The 21179-nt window shown below is 35.4% G+C and overlaps 3 protein-coding genes across 4 annotated transcripts; all 3 read right to left on the bottom strand.

Annotated features, from left to right (window-relative positions):
* Nucleotides 1-449: 449 nt before the first annotated feature.
* On the bottom strand, nt 450-2395 carry LOC121260049 (AT-hook motif nuclear-localized protein 17-like). Its single transcript, XM_041161902.1, has one exon. The coding sequence runs from the start codon at nt 1692-1694 to the stop codon at nt 714-716; it is 981 nt and encodes a 326-aa protein (XP_041017836.1). The 5' UTR covers nt 1695-2395; the 3' UTR covers nt 450-713.
* A 9396-nt stretch (nt 2396-11791) lies between these two features.
* Nucleotides 11792-12223, bottom strand: LOC121260275 (protein PELPK1-like). Its single transcript, XM_041162100.1, has one exon. It carries the CDS (start codon nt 12221-12223, stop codon nt 11792-11794), a length of 432 nt encoding a protein of 143 aa, XP_041018034.1.
* Nucleotides 12224-12965: 742 nt separating this feature from the next.
* LOC121259104 (AP-4 complex subunit mu) lies at nt 12966-20015 on the bottom strand. 2 transcript variants are annotated; one of them, XM_041160593.1, is made up of 13 exons: nt 19766-20015; nt 19171-19265; nt 18351-18554; nt 17703-17819; nt 17459-17587; nt 16145-16271; nt 15644-15747; nt 15450-15554; nt 15081-15175; nt 14177-14264; nt 13997-14057; nt 13781-13854; nt 12966-13170 (listed from the first exon to the last, which is right to left on the bottom strand). In XM_041160593.1, exons 1-13 carry the CDS (start codon nt 19821-19823, stop codon nt 13072-13074), a joined length of 1356 nt encoding a protein of 451 aa, XP_041016527.1. In that variant the 5' UTR covers nt 19824-20015; the 3' UTR covers nt 12966-13071. The 2 variants fall into 2 exon arrangements, with proteins under 2 accessions (XP_041016527.1, XP_041016528.1); XM_041160594.1 differs by lacking the exon at nt 13997-14057 and having other exon boundaries at nt 19766-20012.
* Between the last annotated feature and the right edge of the window lie 1164 nt (nt 20016-21179).

Raw genomic sequence — 21179 nt, 5'->3', positions numbered from 1 at the left:
ATGGTCTTGGGATAAAGCAATTAATCACACAGAGGCCCCCCCATCTCTATCTTCTCTCTGCGGTCTGCTGCTGCACTGAAAAGAGACTGCAAGCATAACCCTAGCAAAGCCACGTTCTCTCCTGCCAACACTTTCTCCGAAACAAGAAGCTGGAGACGTAAGGAGAAATCAATCGAATCAACAGCATTATCTTCAAGCAGTAGTGCAGCAGTAGCGGCAGCAAGCAGAGCGTTGCAGACATGCTCAGTCTCACACTCCAACGCAACCCTTTAATCCAACCCCCACAAGACCAGACAGTATCCACAGATGTAATTAAGAATCTAACATGTGAATGCGAGAAGAAAGACGTTTAGAGAGAGAGAGGGATGAATGCCAGAAGAGATGGTTGATTTTGACCTATGACAGCCATTCCCTCCCACCTTCGCAAAAAGATAATACCAGTCCATGAGTTTTCTTTTCAAAGATGTAAATTTGAACACATTTACTCCTTTCCCGAAACAGAAATACACCAAACTAAAACTGCCCCTCCTTCGCTCTCTTCAAACTAAACGCTACAATATAACATTAAACATCATAATTAAACAAAAGTTAATCTAAGGCCACAAACCATAATAACAAGTTATCAGAACAAGAAAATAAACAATACATCCCCTAAATCGATAGACTCAGATTAACAAAAAATACAGCACCAGATTAATTCTTCATAGAACAGATTAGTAAGGCGGTGGCGGAGGTGGTGGCTGTCTAGCAGTGGGAGCCCAGATGACGTCGGATTGCAAGTGACCGCTGTACATAGGCATCCCACACGACTCCCCCGGCGCGTGACCACTGTCTCCACCACCGGACATGGGCGGTGAGTGCCCATCGCCACCGCCTCCTGACACTGAGTTTCGGACTTCGTCCTCAGCCGGAAGCCGGTGGTACGAAGGACTGTTGAATGACGCGGCGATGACGAAGACGGTGCCTGCTGCGACTAAGGACCCGGCCACCAGTCCGCCAACGACCTGGCCCTGCGGACCCGCCAGCGAGATGGTAAAGCCGTTGGGGACCGGAAGTGACGTCGTACCGTGTAGGAACGTGGCGGAGATCGAGAGGATGTCGAAGCGACCGTGGAAGGTCACGGTCGCTCCGGGGGTCGCGGACGGCTGACGCAAGGTAACGTTAGCGACCGTTCCGGAGCCAGTGAGGACGCAAAGCCCCATGTTCTTGCGGCGACAAAAGCGGGATATGGCTTCGACGACGTCGTTTCCGCCCGGGACTTCGAGAATGTAGGGCGTCATGGCAGGATCAGGCTCGCGGGTAATGAATACAGGAGGCTTAGGCCTGTTTTTGGAGCCCGGTGGGCGGCCCCTAGGCCGCCTGACCACTTCTATGGTGGCTCCGTCGCCGGAATTGTGTTCAGAGGAAGTTTTAGGCTTTTGGGCATGAACTTGAGCTTGTTGATGAGTGGGGGTAGTAGTGGCGGTAGGGCCACCGCTGCTGCGGCTTTCGTCGTCTTCGGAGGTCTGTTGTTGGCATTCGGCGGTGGCGGAGACTTGGTGGAAGGGATGGGAAAATGGGTGGATGTGCTGTTGCTGTTGTTGCTGCTGATGGTGAGGGTGAGCATGTGGATGTGGGTTTTGGTGTTGGTGGTGAAGTTTTGCGAACATCATGTTGGAAGTTTCACTCTTCGGCTCTACATATTCACCTTTCATGCTGCGAGTTTTCCCCTGCTGCTCCTTTGTATATTTTCTTTATCTGAGCTAGAGCTCTATGATTGGCAGGATATTCGTTGGTCAGTAATAAAATAAGGAAAACAAGTAGCTAGTTGGACTTTGGAGCAGCGATAGAGAGAGAGATAAAGGGGGAGATGGGCTAGTGAGAGAGAGGGAGAGCAAAGAAGATGGTAGAGGGTTTGGATTTGTTTATAATAAATGGGGGATGAGAGAGCATTTTATGAGGAGAGAGAAAGCTCGTGAGAGAGAGGGAGAGAGAGGGGGGTGGGTGAGCTTCGAAACCAAGTAAAGACTAATTGCGCCGCTGGTTGGAGGTAAGAGAAGGGTCCACACACGTGACACATCACACACGATACAGAATAGTCACAGACAGAGAGAGAGATGTCAATGAAGGTGAGGAAATTGGGTAAGGGTTAGCTCCACCTTACTGCAACACCGCCTTTGTTTACGGTTTATTGAGAGAGAGAGAGAGAGATTAGAGGGAGAGGGACAGATGGAGAGCAGGGTATGAGCGTGAGGGCCTCCCCGACCGAATGGATTGAAAATGACTCCCTTGATGTTCTGTTTTGGGGTCAAGGGGGATGTCCTTTGTGGCTGCTGTTTCTCCCCGTCATGAACAAGCTTCATCTCTCTCTCTACTCCCTAGTGGGCTGCCTCGATAGATTTCAAAACATTTAGCTCGCTTACTTTGACAAGAAGGTACATAACACTCGGCTAAAATTTGGTTTTGGAAGGAAGACTTTTTTTTTCCCAAGACCCCCCCGGATGCATTTTGGCAAAAAACTTCTAACTTTGTAATCATTTAGCTTGCGTAGGTAACACATTTTGATTTGTGCTTATAAGGTCAGAAAGATTGGTGTACTTTTACCTATTCTACACCAATCAAAATGTTTAAAGTGAATATCAAAGTGGACCCCTCCAACGCATCTTATAAATGGCACATAATTAGGGGTATTCATTTCGTATAATTACTCTCATTTTCATATTCTTGGTATTCCTTACACTTCTTTTCTAGGCAATTCTTTGAAAGATAACCCACCCCCACAAAAAACAACCATCTATAACGATTTAAATAATTAAAAGTACATGATCTGATTGACATAATCTCTTACTTTTAAAATGAAGGTAGTTCAAAATCTTCCTCCTCTTACTCTAAAAAAAATAACAATTTGAATATGCACATGTATATTTTTATTTTTATTTTTTTAAAAAAGAAGAAGAAGAAGAAGACAGATATATAAATAATGCCTCGTGTTAGAGCTGATCTGAAATTAAGAAATAGTGCCTTTTCGTAGGAGTAAAACTTACAACAATTTAGAAAAAGTGTTGCTATCATTATACATAAATTAATGCAAAATAATCAAACTATCGTATATACAACTTCGGCACACTTTTATCGCTGTATCAAGATTCGTAGTGATAACATAGTGGCAATAATCATATAGAAAATGCTTGAAGCATGAGAAGATTTAGATGGGGGGCGGTGCCTTGCGTTGTTTCTTCTTTTTTAGTAACGCTTTGCTCGCAAGCATGGGATTAATGGTTTTCACGTGGCATGGGAGCCGAAAGAGAAAACCCCTTCTGGAAAATTAGAATTAGTTGGTACGAAGGGATGGAGAGAAAACAAAAAAGTGTAACGTCAAACTTAAAGGACACTTCAGACTGATCATGTTGATATTACTTTGTTATAAACAGTAGGAAACACTTCCATTTAAATCTTGAAGAGAGAAGCTCAGCAGACAGCAGGAATTGATGGACGGAAGCAGCTTGTAAAGAAAATAAAGACAGAAAAATATTTCCAATGATCTCCTAGTGATCTGGCCTGTTATTACGTGGAATATTATATTTTTAACCATTATGAAATCTTTTTCACATGTTTTTCCAAATAATTCAGTGTTTTCTTTCCTTTTAAAACCAAAATAATATGAACCAGGTGATCATCATTGATTTGACAAATTGTTTGGTGCCCAGTCACACACTTTAGAATTGTTTTTTTTTTTTTTTTTTTCTTTTTCACCCCATTTGCATATAAGAATCTAGAAGAAGATCTATATATTAACTTGTACATAAAGAATTAATGCAGAAGATCGTTACTACCAGCTTTAAGTGAATTGAAGGAAAAACGAACGAAAGTTATGGATGCAATGAGATTGATGTATTCTCGTGAGCGCTCTCTCTCTCTCCCTCTCCCCAAAAATTACTTGTAGGTAGGCTCCAAGTCCAAACACGTTTTGATATTTTTTAGTTGAATACTTGGCATTAGTCATAGTAAAAACTTCTCATAATGAGTTACAAAATATTAATGAATCATTGAGTTGTGTTTAGATAGAATGATAACAATCTTCAACGAATATTGTATTTTTTTTTTCTTTTAAAATGAGGGAATTATAGATCGAGTAAAGAGAGTGAATCTAGAAATTGGTATTGTCTTAATAAAATATATTGTTAGCTCTAAAAATTTTATGATTAGTGCATGAGTTTTTCAAATGCCACAACCCTTTTTTTTTTTTTTTTTTTTTTCTTTGGGAGATTTCTTACAAATTAACAAAAAATGAAGTTGTTGGGAGATCTTCAAGAAGGGATAGCTTTGATGCTTAAGTTATTTAATGCGGAAAAATCTTATTGCAAGCAAGTTTGTGCACCAATTCGTGCACCAATATTGATATGTAATATATATGTTTAACGAAACGATATGAATTAAAGATGAAAATAATTTTTATGATATAAGATATTTTCTTCTTCTCTTAAAAATTTTTTTTTCACTTTTTTTTAAATAAAAAAAATCATTGGTACACGATATAGTACACGAACTCGCTTATATCTAGCAAAGCCCGTTTAATGCATATGGAAGATCATCTACTCTTACATTTTTACTGTTTTTTATTGACTTTTTTGGCTGTGAGATCCCTTAATTCGAGTCTTGATTGATCTCTTTCGGAATGTCACATAGGTCTCGAATCCCGTTGCATTGAATGTTCTATCAGGATGAATTTAACCTTTGATTAAAATGTTGGGTGTCTTATGATTTGATCGAGCTCTCATCACATTCATGAATGTTTTACATCCCCCAGCACTGAGTTTTTTGACAAAGTAAAAAAATAAAATAAATAAAATAAAAAAGGGTTTGCTTAGTAGATGCCAAATAGGGTTATGTGTTTCGAAAAAAATAGTGTCACCATGCTGCTCTATATTGCCTTCTCATTTTGACCGCTTATGTATTTAATTTTTTTTTTTACTTACTGATTAAGAAAGTGACTATTAGTGTATTCATTTTTTTATATATTTTAAAAATATTAAAATAATATGAATAAAAAAATAGAAAAAATGAAATTTTGCCTAGGAAGCAAACCCAGCAGTCACTGCTGTGAGGCACCGGCCTAGCAGTACTCTCCTGAAAGAATAATGCTAGTATACCGCCCTATTTTGCCTCTCATTTTGACCGCTCATGCATTTAATTATTTTTACGTTTTTTCTTTAACTTACTGATTAAGGAAATAATTATTAGTATATTAGTATTTTTTTATATTTTTTTAAAATGTTTAAAAATATTAAAAAAATATGAATAAAAATAGAAAAAATTAAAAAAGAAAATTTTGCCTAGGGGCATGCCCTGGGCGACACCCTAATAAAACTCTTTCCAAAAGGGAAAAGCTTGGGATGGATGGGTTTAAAATCAGTTTTCGCACCAACCAATGCTAATGTGCCACATAAGCACTCTACAAAAACACGGTATGAATCCGCATCCATTCGATCCTCCTCTGTTTCCTCCGAATCTCTCTCCCTCCCCCATCATCTGCACTCAAGTCCAAAAGAGAGAACCCTCTTTCTTTCCATCTCCCTCCCAATCCCATGACAACGAATAAAAGGAACGCTGACAACGAACAAAAGGAACGTCGTCCTTGTTCCCTCCACGACTCACGTTGGACACAAGCAAACTTAGGTATTTTCTTCTCTACATCTTATTTTCTACATTTTCTTGAGATTAGGGTTTTCTTGACTGGATACTAAATTTGTAGTCCTTCATTGCCTAGTTTAGTACATGTATCTAGTCCATATATATTTATGATAGTTTGTTGTGTTGTTGCTTGACCCAGACTTCTAATCAGTGTGGGTCATTCGAATTAAAAGAATCAATATATTTAAACAAACTTTAAAGCACATAATAATTTTTAAATTTTTGGATTTAAAATATTTTTCGAATGAAGTTGAAAACTTAAAGAAAATATATATTAAAAAACATTGAAAAAATATGGAGCCCGAACCTAAACTTTGATTTTAGGTAGCCACATCAAGAACTGTTTGAGGTAGACTTTCAGAGGACATTTCCACCCCTACTTGAAGGCCAGTGAAAGTAGTTTCACCTTGTTGAAAAAACATGCTCGGATTGTACATTCGCAAATGGGGTTAAAATCTTTGAGTTTCTAATGGTGAAGCCTTCACCTAACACAAGATTCTTGTTTAAAATGACTTATTTACATTGACTTGTAAAATGACTTATTTATTCTAAGATTCTTATGAACTTGGGCCATGCCGACTTTTATATTATGAATAAAAAATTTTACTTGTAAAAAAACAGTTTGAGGATTGTATATTCAGTTTGTAAGCGGTGAAGAAAATATCAAATATGAAATTGATAGATTTATTTCATACTTTGAACACTTAGTTTGAGTCTTGATTAATCTCTTTTGGGATGTCACATAGATCTTGAATCTCGTTGCATTGAATGTTCTACCAAGATGAATTTAACCTTTGATTAAAATGTTGGGTGTCTTATGATTTGATCGAGCTCTCATCACATTCATGAATGTTTTATATCCCCAGCACTGAGTTTCTTGACAAAGTAAAAAATAAATAAATAAAAAATAAATAAAATAAAAAAGGGTTTGCTTAGTAGATGCCAAATAGGGTTATGTATTTCTGAAAGAATAATGTTACTATGTTGCTCTACGTTGCTTTCTCATTTTGACCGCTCATATATTTAATTTTTTTAAATTTTTTTTTACTTACTGATTAAGAAAGTGACTATTAGTGTATTTATATTTTTTTTTATATATTTTAAAAATATTAAAAGATATGAATAAAAAAAATAAATAAAATTAAAAAATGGCCCAAAGGTCATTGCTAGGTGGCACCGGCCTAGCAGCACTATTCTGAAAGAATAATGCTACTATACTATCCTAATTTGTGACTCATTTTAATCGTTCATGTATTTATTTTATTTTTTTTCTTTTACTTACTGATTAAATAAGTAACTATTAGTATATTAATATATTTTTATATTTTTTTAAAATATTTAAAAATACTAAAAAATATGAATTAAAAAATAAAATTTTGCCCTAGCAAAACCCTTTCTAAAAAGGATTGGTTGGGGTTAGAAACTTAAAAGTATGAAAAGGTTGAAGAATTCTTCAAACAGAACGAATCACTTTGTGGGATTTTAACGTGGCCAAGGGTCCTTTCAGATGGAAAGGCAAAAGTAAAATTTTAGCCACTGCTTTTCTTTCTATTATTGGTACTGTTAGAGGGGAATTTAACAGTCCCACTTCAACTCTAATTTCTTCCGCAAATTTGTGCTACCTTTCCTTGCATTGGGTCCGTGATTTTCGTCCTTCAAAAACATCAATTTGCCGAAAATGAAAATGGAATCCGATCCAGTGATCGAGAGAAATTATATGAATATTCAATAAGTTAATGCACCAAAAAAAAAATATATATATATATATATATATATATAAATATATAAAGGTAATGCTAGTGGGACATCCAGCTCTTACTGCTAAGCATAATTGGTAGTTCATTTTTTTTTATAAAAAAATTATTTTTTAATATTTTTTTAAAACACAAATTTAATAACTGTATTAAATATATAAATAAAATAAAATATACTAATGGTAATTTTAAGCAGTATATTTGAGAGAGCTAACTAGTATTTTCTTATATATAATCTCGATAAAGAATCTATCGCTATCTCGACTGTACTACTGGAGGTTTCGAGAAGTCGAAATAGGAGAGCTATTGAAACGAAATTATAGATGTCAAAAGACAAATTAAAATGACTAGGAAGTTGAAATAGCAAATGTTGAGGAGTTGGTTTTTTACTTCTTGTGGGTCTATAGGGTAACCTCTCTTTTTTTCCTCGAGCTATTTGGGAACTCTACGAATGTGAATGTCGTGTGTAAATGGGTCATTTGGTTTAAAATGACACGTACTATGTGAATATAGGAAGTTTCTTCCCTAAGCTATCCTAGTCTATAGAGTAGTTTGTATCTATGATGTTATGTTTAGAGATGTTAGAAAAAAATTTTCATTTCATCTCATTTTATTTTTTTTATTTCATTTTTTTTATAAATATTATTTAAACATAAAAATTTTTAAACTAATCATTTTAATTTTTTCAAGTTGATCATTATAATTTTTTCAAATTTTTAAATAAAAAAAATAAAAAATAATTCAACATTTTTAAATCTTAAAATAAAAATTATATTTCAATAATATTTTAATTTTATAATATTTTTTATTCATTTCTTAAAACTCAATAAATACTTAACTCAAACTATCTTATTATTATTTATAAATTATCTTTATCATTAATTACAAAATTCTCATATTATCTGCAATAGACAGGACATCAATGATCCATCATCTTTCGTGTGAAAGAAGAATGTAAAGAATCTATCATACTTGATACAATTGACATGATGTTGGGGTCTATTTTGTTTGTTATTTTTCTTTTCCCCCAATCAGACCAAAAATACCGGCATGGTCGTGTACAAAATTTGTTTGTATTACCTATCAAATAAATAAATAAATTGTTTGTTCTTAAAAGAACTAATACATCATCACATAGTTCGGTAATGATCCATTGATTTTTTTTTTTTAACAAGATACACTTCATTTAAAAACCACCAAATTACGCTGTCATGGATAAAACTAGCACAAAACATAAAATATTAAACTAATTACAATGATTACAAAGTTATGGGAGAGTCATTCACACTATAGAAATCTAAAAGGCATGGTGGAATGAGATTGAGAGGTATACATCCTATCAAATTATTAAACGTTATCCACTGTGCAATGAAATGCGCGTATCGATTTAGATCTCGATGTATTTCCTTGTTTCTTAGCTGTCAAAATGTTTCAAAGTACTTCTTATGTCTTTGATGATGGGTTGTATGATCCAGTTTGAGCATTTTTCAGGATCACGTACTGCTTGCATTACTACAAGTGAGTCACCTGCAATGACAAATTTTTTGACTTGGTTGTTTTGTGCTTCTTCAATTCCAATATACATTTCAGTAGCCTCTCCCTAGTTTGCATTTTAACTTCCAATATGCTTAGTGGTAACAAACATTTGGGTACCATCTTCTGACCTGCATATTGCTACTACTGTACTACCTTCTCTCCTTATAGCTACATCAAAAAATAAAGTGTAATGACTTGTAGGTGTTGATTTCCACTTATGGCTTTCATTAACTTGTTTGTTGGCCCACGCCTTTCAATAATCATTATAAGTTTTGAGAGTTCCAGAAATGAAGTTATTAACATTTGGAATTAGAGTCTCATGAACAACCTTGTTCCTCAGCATCCAGATACTATCCATAGCATTAATGGCAAAAATTTGGAAGTTTTGTTCCTCACTAAGGGGTATGTTCAGTTTTTCAGCAGGGGAGATTATGCATTCCATCCATTTGCTTTTCTCTTCATTTGCAAAGCATGATATATTTAAAGGCCACGAGGAATTTCTCCAAAGAATTATGGTGAATGGGCATGATAAGAATAGATGAGTTTGTGACTCTTTCTCATATTTGTAGATAGGACAGCTAGCTTCTTCAACAGTAAGTGGGATGACTCTTTTTATTAAAGATTTTGTGGGGTAATGCCATTTAAAATTTTCCAACTTAGTAGCTTTAGACTATCTTGAATCTTTAATTTTCACAATTTTTTCCAAACATTTGATTGTTTTTGAGAATGGTGAGAGTCTCTTGTAATGGCTACATAAGCAGATTTGACAAAAAAATTTCCAGAGTCTCTTGCAATGGTTGCAAAGCTTGTAAAAGAATGATATTTCATCTTCTAGGTTTTTCCATGGTGAGTTCAGAAACAATTAGGGACAAGTCCATTTCAATGGATGAATTCTTTAGGATTGGCTGAAAATTTGGTTGAGTTGGTATCCATGGATCTGTCCATACTTTTGTGCTTTTTCCATTATTAATCTGATAGCACACACTTTGTTTTAAGAAATCTTTTTGCTTTGTAATACATTTTCATGTCCAAGAGTCAGCAGTTTTTGGAAAAGTGTTAAAAGAAAGTGGATTTTTTCAAGTACTTGGATGACATAATATTCTTCCAGATAGCCTTATAACCATTTGTAATGTTCCTACCAACTTTTGACATTAAAGCTTTTTTAAAATCTGAGATTGATCTAAGGCCTAGGCCCCCTATGGGTTTTGGTCTGCAAATGGAGCTCCATGATTTTGGTGTGAAATTTTTAGATTTTTTAGGAGGAAATCTTCACCAGATTTTGAAAAATGCCTGGTCAAGTTTTTTTATGATTGACTTTGGTATCACAAGAGAAGACATAACATAAGAGGGGATGGAACTAGCCACAGAACGAATTAAAGTGATTCTCCTAGCATGAGAGAGTACCTTTGCTTTCCAACCAGCCAATTTATCAAAGATTTTTTCTTATAGTTATTCAAAGTGTATTTTTTTTAAAGACTTAAAAGAGATGGGAAGTCCTAAATATTTAATGTTGGATGAAGCAATTTTGAAACCTAAAATCTCCTTTACCTCTCTCTTTTTGTGAGGAAGAGTATTTCTACTAAATTGGATGGAAGATTTGCTGGTATGAACTTTTTGACCAGACCAAGAGGAATAAGTATCCAAGCAATTCATGAAAATTTGAGCATTTTGATGTGAAGCTTTTCCAAAGAGAATAAGATCATCAGCAAACAATAAATGTGAAATGGTAGAGCCGGTTCTACCGATCTTAATACCTTTAAGATTGCCAAGGTTTTCTTCTCTGAAGATAAGTCTGTTAGCACTTCTATTACTATGATAAATAAGAAATGGGATAGAGGATCCCATTGCCTGTGACCACAAGAAGGGTGAAAAAAACCATAAGGGTTTCCATTAATGATCACTGAGTAGGAAAATGTGGTAATACACTCTTTTATCCATTTTATGCAGACTATGAAAATCAAGGGTTGACATGATGTCCAAAATAAAATTTCATTCTATCAAATCGAAGGTTTTTTACATATTAATTTTAACAGTCATAAGCCCGTGTTTCCATTTTTTTTTTATTTTTTAAATGATGAAAGATTTCCTGGACAATGATGAAAGCCTCCTGAAAGTTTGAAATTTTGCGTGCCACCGTGTGGCCATGACCCAGTATCAGACACCCAGAAAATATAAAATAAATAAATTAATAATAATAATAAAAGGAGAAAGGCACCAATCATTTTATTTTCTTGACATTTGGTTAGTTTATAATATCCATGGTGGACCAAAACAATCAAGCTTTTATGGCTTATCATGTTGGTGCTGTTTCTTCTTTCAATTAGAGAAAAAAAAAATAGTTTATTTATTGGGAGGGTGGAATTCATAAACATTAGAGAGATTCTTCCATCTTTGGCACAAAAATAGAAAAAGAGAACATTGCAATCATTTTGGTGATTATTACTCCATTCTACGTAAATGCTCAACGGTGAAACACAAGTAAATGATCTAATTTTGAAATGCTCAGAAATGTTCTAAATGCTAACTTCTTATGTTTTTAGTTCTCAGAGGCCACCCCAAACAACAGATAATTTATTTTTAAATATTCGAAGCCAGTCAACTATGAAACGAAGTAGATTAACTCACGAGCGAACTTTAGTATGAAGATGGGTATGTAACTTCGAGACATAATAGATATTACACATCTTTTTGCTAAGGTAAACAATAGTACAAGACAAACCCGAAGTATTTCAACAAACACAAAGAAAGTTACACAAACGAATCACCCGAATGGATGCCATAACCCGAGATGTATAGTATATGATGTGCTTTTGAGTGCTAAGCATGGAAACTTAAGGTGTAGTAGTTGAGTGGGGTATGTCCTTTGGGAAGCTTGGGATGGTAGGCAATGTTGGCTTTGGCAGATCTGGGAGATGGGGCAGAGTTGGCAATTCGGGCAGTTTTGGCAGCTCCGGCTTTGGCAGAGTTGGCAATTCGGGCTTCGCCAAGTGGGGCACACTTGGAAACTCGGGTTTAGACAAAAGAGGTAACTCAGGCTTTGGTACGCTTGGGAGGTGAGGAAGAGGAGGAAGTTCGACCTTAGGTAGTGTCAGTTCAGGTTTAGGCAAGTTTGGGACTGTTGGAAGAGGCAGTGCTTCTGGCTTCGGAAGCTCAGGAACCTCCGGCAGCACTGTGTCTACAAGAAGGCGTGCGGCCATAACCTCATTGCCGCTTATTAGCAGCATTACAAAGATCAGAATGCACATGTTCTTGAGACAGTTCATGTCTGGAAAACTACACAGGATTGACAGTTTCAAAGAAGGTTCAGCTTCTTCAAAGAAGTGTTTGCATGCCAAGGTTCACCTTAATGTTGTTTTATAGAAGAGATAAAGGGGTATAAGCAGGGCTGGCTTGTTGGCATGGCTGTCTAGTGTTGGTTGATCTGCTCATCTGTAAAACACATATCAAACTGTTTGGTAGAAGACCGTGCCACATATGAGCATCGGGGTCAACGGAAGTTCATCTGTTTTATCTTAGTGTCTTTACAAGATAACTAGGCTGGCAGTAGATAAAGCCGTTGATTGAACCTAGTCTCTGCATTGTTACAACAACTTCTATGGCCAATGAAGGACTCAAATTCAACATATTTCATTGTATCTCATTTCATTCTCCATAAAAGGTTTTGAGTTCAAATTACACCTAACGTAAATTATATGACTCTTATCAACCCCTAGGAGTTTTAAGGTAATTATTAACCAAAGATAACATGATATTCGAGAAACATGGTAGTCACGTGAGGTCTCATAATCCAGTGGTGTATTTGGCACAATATTTGATCCTATGCGAAGTTCAGTTTAACATTGTAAAAGAGTTTAACGTTATGGCTACAACCTAATCCCTTTATGAATCTCCAGAAGAGCACTTCAAATGATACTACACGGCTACGTTCAGAGGCAAGGGTTTTTTTTTTTTTTTTGAATGAAAGCAACTACCACCAAGATCAAATGCAACAACCAATACAATCGGCAAATAATTCAACTAGAATGACAAGTTGGAAAAAATATCACCATAGAAGGAAAAAAGAAATCAAAAACAGAAAGGAAACTGCGGGCAAGGGAAAGCTTTAGCTCCATCATATACGGGCAACATAGGAATTGGCCTGAGTAACATATCTCACCCACCTATATGGATTGTAAGTTCCAGATTTCTTTGCTATCTGTAAGTATTTCACCTGCATGGAAGAATTAGAAACATACCAGGTAATGAGCATCTACAAAATGCACCCAAGGATATAGATGCTAGCTTACTTAACCACAAAATATATCTCCTGTACAATAAAACTATTATCCAGTTTTCAAACAATAATTGCAGCGACATTTAATGGTGGTAGGGTATAAACCCTCCCTGCTCACCACACGTGCTTTGAAATAGGACCAAAACATTCGTAAAAGTAGACACTCTTGATAGTCACCTGACTACTTAACCCCCCGGGGGGGGGGGGGGGGGGGGGGTGTGGTGTTTGGAGTAGGGAGCCACTAAGATATAAAAAATGCGAGTGTTCGTTATATGATGCGAAACCAGTTCGGATCAAGTTTGTACTCATCACAAGGAGCCCTTCTGATCCACAGAATGCATGCTCTGAAGAGCAAGCAGGTCCAAATCACAGTACACAAGTATAACGGCAAAGGATTCAATGGCACCTTCAAACTAATGACAGTAGAACAACACAAGCAATCTTGCTGCACACAACCCACTCATGGAGTTCAATATGCAGGTGCAAAGACATTATACTGATAGCAGTGAGTATTATATAGTCAACTCAGAAAGTCCAATAAGCTTACCTGAAGCCTTGAAGCATTGTACATTGGTATTGTGAAAGTCATGCTAACGGGACCGGATTCTTTCGTGATATTTCCTATTGTAAGCGGTAAATGTTATAAACATGGAAATAAGTTATTAACATTGATTTAATAAGAAATTATATCATAAAAAATAGAGTAACCGGGGCCAGAAAATAAGATATTTAAATTAAGACTAATTATGTTTGTAAATCATACCATGTGATTCCTGAGAAAATGTTAGCTTTGCACGCAGAGTATGTTCAGATCCACCAACAATCTGCTGCGTATTGCACTTATTAGCAAATTTGTTTGCACAAGGAAGCATAAAGTTTTATTAAAATGGAGAGAGTGAACTACTATTAAATTTAATAGAAAGAATGGATAAGAAAGTATTGCCTTCTTTAAACCCCATTCAAGTCTCTTATTTGCTTCCTTGAAATCCATTGTTTGTCCAACTGCTCCAGGTTCCAACTCAAAACTAGCTCTGAAACAACATCAATTGAGAATTTAATCAGTACCCATATAACACCATAATACAATGTCTTCTGCCCAACCAATGTGGTTTATATTGACTCTTGATGTAGTAAACGATGAACCACCGTCTCAAAACTATACATTCTCTCAACTTATGCAACCAAGTGAGCAATTAGATTGGTCTGCCTCTCTTATATAGCTTTCATCAGCGCTAAAATATTTGGCAGAAATACTGTAGCAATTTCTATTTCCTGCACAGCCTGTCCAAAAAAATCTAGATATTCTATTTCTCTGTGGAACAAAGACCAAAGACTAAGGCCTCGTTTGTTTTCACAACCATTCTCATCTCATCTCTTCTAATTATTACAACTTTTCCAAATTTCCACACAAAATAAAATAAACAATTCAACTTTTTCAAATCCCAAAACAAAAATAATATTAAAAAATATATATTCTAACAATATTTTATTCAAATTTCAACTTTTATCTCAATTCATCTTATCTCATCTGTGAAAACAAACGAGGCCTAAGCTATTAAAGCATCCTTAATCCATCCATAGAGAGTTTGCTTGTCTTTTTTTTTTTAAAAAAAAAAAATTATTGTAAGTGTGCTTCTATTCTGCAATCCACAAACCCGTACATGGTCAATACACAGATCACGCAAGAAAAATTATAAATTGAGTTACTAAAAAATTGGTACCAGAAGCATCAAATACGATCAAATAGTTTTGTTTACTCCATCTAGCCAACAATCGCAAGCTATTATATACGTCAAAAAAGATGTTGTCCATTTAGCTTAACAAATGATAGAGAGATGATTCCATACCTGGAAGTATATTTTGGTAGCGGCATCAGAACCATTATTGTGTTTGCAGTGATGCTTGAGGAGAACTCAGCACGTACTTTAATAATCACTTCAGCCTAAAATTGCAATTTTAAAACTTTGTTTCAGACCAGCATTGTAGGGAGAAAATAAGTGAGGGTAAGACATTAATAACAGCATTTTCTAGGTAACGATTTTATATAACTGGACGTACTGATTTCATATTAGTCAATCACTAGTAATAAAACTCATAAAAAGACAGGAGGGATATAATGGTTATTTTGACATAACAAAAGCACCCAGTTTGATGACATACAAATAGTTCTTTCGACATTTTCAATGATACTCATAGTAATCAAGAACAATGCTAACCTTGAGGGCTCCTGCTTCTTCAATCAAAGTGTTAATACGAAAAGGAGGCTTGAACTCCTGAGTCATGCGGTAGTTCATCACAGTAAATTCACCATCTGGTGGTACCTAATAGATTAGCATCATGAACCACAAGTTTAGACAGTGTTGACATGTATATTTAACCAATAAACATCTCCAAGCTCAAATTTACTCACCAGGCTCAAAGTTTTCTCTGTGTCGAAACTATCTAGATGTACCGATTCATGGAAATTACAATCATCCAATATCACTGCTCCAGACCCAGACGAACTCCGGTAATCTATAACAGGAACCAGTCAAACAGAATACAATAGAGAAAATTAGATGTAAAAAGTACGACAAGAATCATGAAGACCATTTTTAAAAACATAAATTCATTTTTAAGCCCCATGGTGGGCGTCCAAAACATATTTAAAAAACATAGTTCACCAAGGAAAACACAGCAAGCAAGCATGCATGCATGCGCGCACATGCACACAAAAACATTATACCTAAATATTTATTAATCAAAAGTTACATGAGCTACATGGAATATGGCATTTTAACATGATAATTTTACTTATCCACACATATGAACAACTTGAGAGCATCACAAGCATGAAGGTCGGTCAATTTTTTGAACATTTTTTAATAAATATAATGGTGCTGTATGTAACAGGTGGCACCAAGAGATATACCATATGTTGGTCTCCCATCTTTTCCAATGCCCAGGTCATCATTAAGAGCTACGCGGATTTCTGGATTTCCAGTGAGATAGCTCTTCATTTGAATGGTCCCATCTATCTCAGAAGTCAGTATATATCCCTGTTTAAATGACTTTAAATTGATTAGCAATGGCTCAAGTGGTGGAAAATGTAGATTATAAGAAATTTTGTGTACAACAAAGAAATATATAAGAGGGAGATCCAGCTTTAGTTCAGATACACATGAATACATCCAGCAAGTTGGTAAATAAAATCCATGTGAAGTCACAGAACTGAAAGTGTGTGCTCACAACAAATAGCTAAGTTATTGTGAATTGTGAAGCAGATAGCCACCAGAGTTATGTTTGCATAGACAATAACTGGAAATGAAGCACGCAATGCATGTCTGTAACGTGCATATTTCTTTAGTGAAAAAATTTTAAATTGAGCCTAAATCAGTTTAATGAGTAACAGAATATACAATATAGTAAAACCGTGCAAGTGTAGGGAAAATAAATGGATAAATGGAAGAAGAATAATAGAAATATCGAAGATGCAATAATGATGCTTACCCATAGAGAAAGTTGAAGTAACTGTAATGCAATTTAGAAATAGAGGAGGGGTGATATTTGAGAGACAGAGACAGAGACAGATGAGGTTTGCAGTTACTCCCTAAACGAGAGAGGTGCTTGGATGTGTTGAGGAGGGATAGATTGGAACTCCAGGAGTGTTTCTTTCCTGAATATTTGGGGTAGTGGTAGCCTGTTTGGTTGCAGTAGTGGTGGTACTTGAATTTCATGTTGAGTTAATCTATTCCAAACTTTTTTTTGGGTAGAATTTTTAGTAATCCCTTGTACAAATTAGGGCATTTTGGGGAACCACTATTGAGAGACAGCTTTAACTCTAGTATGTTTAAATAACAAGTATTCATAAAGGGCAAATACCAAACACACCATGAGCATCTAGAGGATGGAAATGGTCAATCATAGGGGCCAAGCTCTTTGAAAACATAAATAAAGTTTCTTGGAATTCAGTGGCACTTGTTTGGTACTGCAGTTTTTTAAATGCTCACTTAAGAGTTAGTATCTGGTTTTAATATTGGGACTGCGGGAAGGGTTTAGTTTTTGTCTCATTGCCATAAAGAAAATACACAGCAACTTGATTTTATATTATGGTTTAAGTGCGAATAAACATTGCTAACTTCATTATCCATTCATAGGTCAATTATTTAAAATTTATACCATGTATGACAAAACTGAGACTAGAGTAATCACAAATGCAGAGTCAGATCAAGACAGATGTACACACACTCGAGCTAAAGGTGATGCTGATTTTCTCAATTATATCGACAAAGATTTCCTCCCTCATCCTACCCCCTGGCTCAGTTGCCACAACAGATTTTGTCACAGCTGTTCCTGGCATTCGTTTGCCCCCTTGCTGCACATGTCCAAATTTCAGTAATCAATAAGATAAGATGTACACGAAAACAATCAAAATGACACCACTTAAGCCTCTTTTGTTGGAGAATATTATTAGTCAGATGACATCATACCATAAAAATGGAAGCAGGGCCAAGAGATTGTAAACGTACAGCATCAATCACAATTGGCTCGTTAAATACATAAGACTTCAACATTTCGGTGGATGTTGTTTGTACATAACCAAAGTCCTAGAAGTAAAAGACAATCAAACACAAGCAAGCCAATATGTATCAGAAAGTGCTGTCAATCCCTAAAACAGTAATTTAGGTTCGATGCAATGGCAAAATCTATCCACTGTGGAATGGGAAACCTAATACTTCTTGAACAGAAAGAAAAACACACAGGTGTTCCACCAGAACTCAGGTCGATATATTTGCCATGCTTTGATGCAAAATACCAAGATGAATCATTTTCTCACGATGACTACTTGAATAAGTCGCTATAAGAACCACTGCTTAAAACTATTAGGAATAACAATTATGTAAAAACATACAACTTCAAGTATAATTTGAATATCAAATGAAGCATTAGAAGTTACTGAACTCGTACACAAAGAGAAAGAGATAACAGTACTTCAACACCAAGCATAGTAGATGACAATTTACGAGCAAGATTAAGTTACCACATTGGTAGAGCCACGAAAAAAATTTAAGGGCTTTGTATATACTTTCAATAAATATAAAGAACAAGAAATTAACACAGTAGGACGAGACGCTTACAATTACTTCATCAAGCAACTCGTAAACAAGCACAAAATTTTTCCGCAATGAATCTTCATTAAGAATTCCAAGGTAGTCTTTAATGACACGGGCAATCCTTTGCAAAAGCTCCAAGACAAGAGAAGGTGACACGTTAACTCTTGTAGTTGCAACAAACAACAATCCAACGACCTTCACGTGAAAGTAGTTTACACCATCCACATTCTATCAATGGAAAAGACATGAAAAAGAAAAATCAGCACACTGCACCAGAGAACTTAATAGCTAACATAATATAATTGAAATAAACTCAGATCATACAGATAACATACAAGCAAGTTTACCAAAATGATAACTTTGTAAGCAGCATTTCATAGTTAAGGAACTATTGCCAACACAATCATGATGAATATATATGCTATATGTTCTCTCCTGTAATTCGTTAAGTTCTTTCCAAAAAAAGTTAGAAGTTAATCTTAATAATCTGACCCAATAATAGAACAGAGACGACAAAAACCAATAAAAAAAGAGGAAAAAAATAAATAGCTCAAGAAGCTTATGAACCTTAAATCTTAATTAATGCATTTGCATTCCCCTTTTTTTATCGTTGAATGATTGCATCCCCCTAAAATACTCCAAAACACATCATGCCATCCTCTCTAGACTCAAAACAAAAACGAGGTGGAAAGAAAGAGAGACAATTATCCTAGAGCCTCAAATGCAAAAATAAATATATACAGCTAAGTAAAGCAATTGTAAAGACTCTTCCACTTCGAATTAATTAACAGCTCAGCACCTAAGGAGTACATTGCCTGACATTCTTCAGTAAGATAATACCTACAAAGACAGGCGGTGCCTCCTCTTGCCCATCCTCTTTCCAAAACTTTACTTTCCGAAAAAATATCTCCGCACTTCCCTTTTGTACTTCACCGCGATCTGCAAGACGGAGATCACATATTCTTAAACTTTAGGTTTCATTAATACTTCCATAAATAACAAAGTCTAATAAACTCTTCTCTTTCTCATCTCGGCATGGATCTACGAGATCGAAGCCGACCTGAGAGTATTTTTCGTTTTGATTGGTTCAATATATGATGTTAAAAAAAAAAACCTTGGATCCGCGAGCTTAACTAAAAAGAAAACCCAAATTAATCAGACATAACCGAAACAGCTATTGCTGATCAGCTCTTGTAGTCGTGATGTACCAAGGTCTCTCATCTCGTTGAGCAAGGATTGCACGACTCCCCAATGCCAATGCAGGTGTCCATTTTTTGTAGGAAAAATTCAGCACAGTCTAAGGGATACTTTCATTTATACAGGTAAGATTAAGTTCGATGGAAATTCCATGACGAAAGAAAAAAAAAATAATGCAGCGTAACCACAGAAAAGAAAATCAAATTGAGGAATTCATACGCAGAGATAGAGAGAGGACTCACAGTCGCGGAAGACAATGTTGTCGCCACGCTGCGAGAGCACGAAGAACTGCGAGATCATGACGACTCAAACCGCTCGTTCCCTGAGTGCGAACTCGAGAACCCCTATGTCGAGCCAAGCGGAGATAAAGATTGTTTTCGCTTTTGGTTATTTTTGTTCTCACGATCTCCCTATATAGATTGGCAGTTCTTGAAATCTTATGATATTGCCCTCGCCTCCGCCTCTCGGTGTGTGCTCGTTTCTGATTATCTGGAACGACAACGTTTCGAATGTAAATTTTCTTCTTCTTTTTTTTTTTTCTTTTCCTTTTCCTCAAAAATAAGAATTTTGATTTTTCCGTTCTACTTTCGGAAAAGAAAAAGAAAACCTTGCCATATAACAACAAATCACATCACGTTATGTAAAATTTGAGAAAGGGACAAGAATTTAACGTTTATTTTATGAAATGGCAACATCGATCACCCATTATAATTTTTCTAATTTTCAATGCAAAATAAAATAAACAATTTAACTTTTTCAAATCTCAAAATAAAAATAATATTAAAAAATATATTCTAACAATACTTTATTCAACTTTTTAACTTTAATCTCAACTCATCTCATTTCATCTGCAGAAACAAACGAAACTGTTAATATATAAATATAAATAATAAAATATATCTTTTCGTTAGTTTTAATTTTCAAAATAAGTGATGATTTTATATAGAATAATTATTCTCATCAGTTACTATTCACTACTACATACTCTACACGTTATAAAAAAAATATTATCTAAATATAAAGTGTGTGGGTGAATAGTGACTTATATATAGTAAAACCCTTTTATATAATATCACAACAGATGTCTTGAACCTTAACTCCACGCTTTATTCAATTAGTTAAAAATTCTAAGTAATTGATTATTTATTAATTATGAGAGTCTATCCACGTATGAAAATGAGGGTTAAAGACATAAATATAAATAATAAAATTTAAGAAGAGTTCTAACTTTTAAACGAGGCGATGATTTCGTACCAAATAACAACCATGCACGCGACAGGTTGTGCCAAACAGGTCAACACCAATACGCTTGATGATCTTTTACAGATCAATATCTGTCACTGTCCCCTTGATCTTCAATATTGCTCATGTTTCCGTTTCACTTCAAGAGTCCACTCCTCAAACTTACAACTCAGTATGTCAAAATATATATCCTCCATGAATAGAGAGATCAAATATTTCCTGGCTGATCTGATCTTCTATCGACGACAGTATATTAACGAACCATCTTCCTGATATATATATATATATATAGAACATTGAACAACATGAATTAATTGGATGATCGAAGCTAGCCTTAACACACTCAGAAGCTCTCACCAGTTTTATGATTCTTCTATATGAACTCGCTAGCTAGCTCACACGCATTATCTTCGC

This window comes from Juglans microcarpa x Juglans regia, chromosome 4D (genome assembly GCF_004785595.1).
Source record: "Juglans microcarpa x Juglans regia isolate MS1-56 chromosome 4D, Jm3101_v1.0, whole genome shotgun sequence".
In the NCBI taxonomy this organism is placed as follows: domain Eukaryota; kingdom Viridiplantae; phylum Streptophyta; class Magnoliopsida; order Fagales; family Juglandaceae; genus Juglans; species Juglans microcarpa x Juglans regia.
This window is presented reverse-complemented; position numbering and strand designations above follow the sequence as displayed.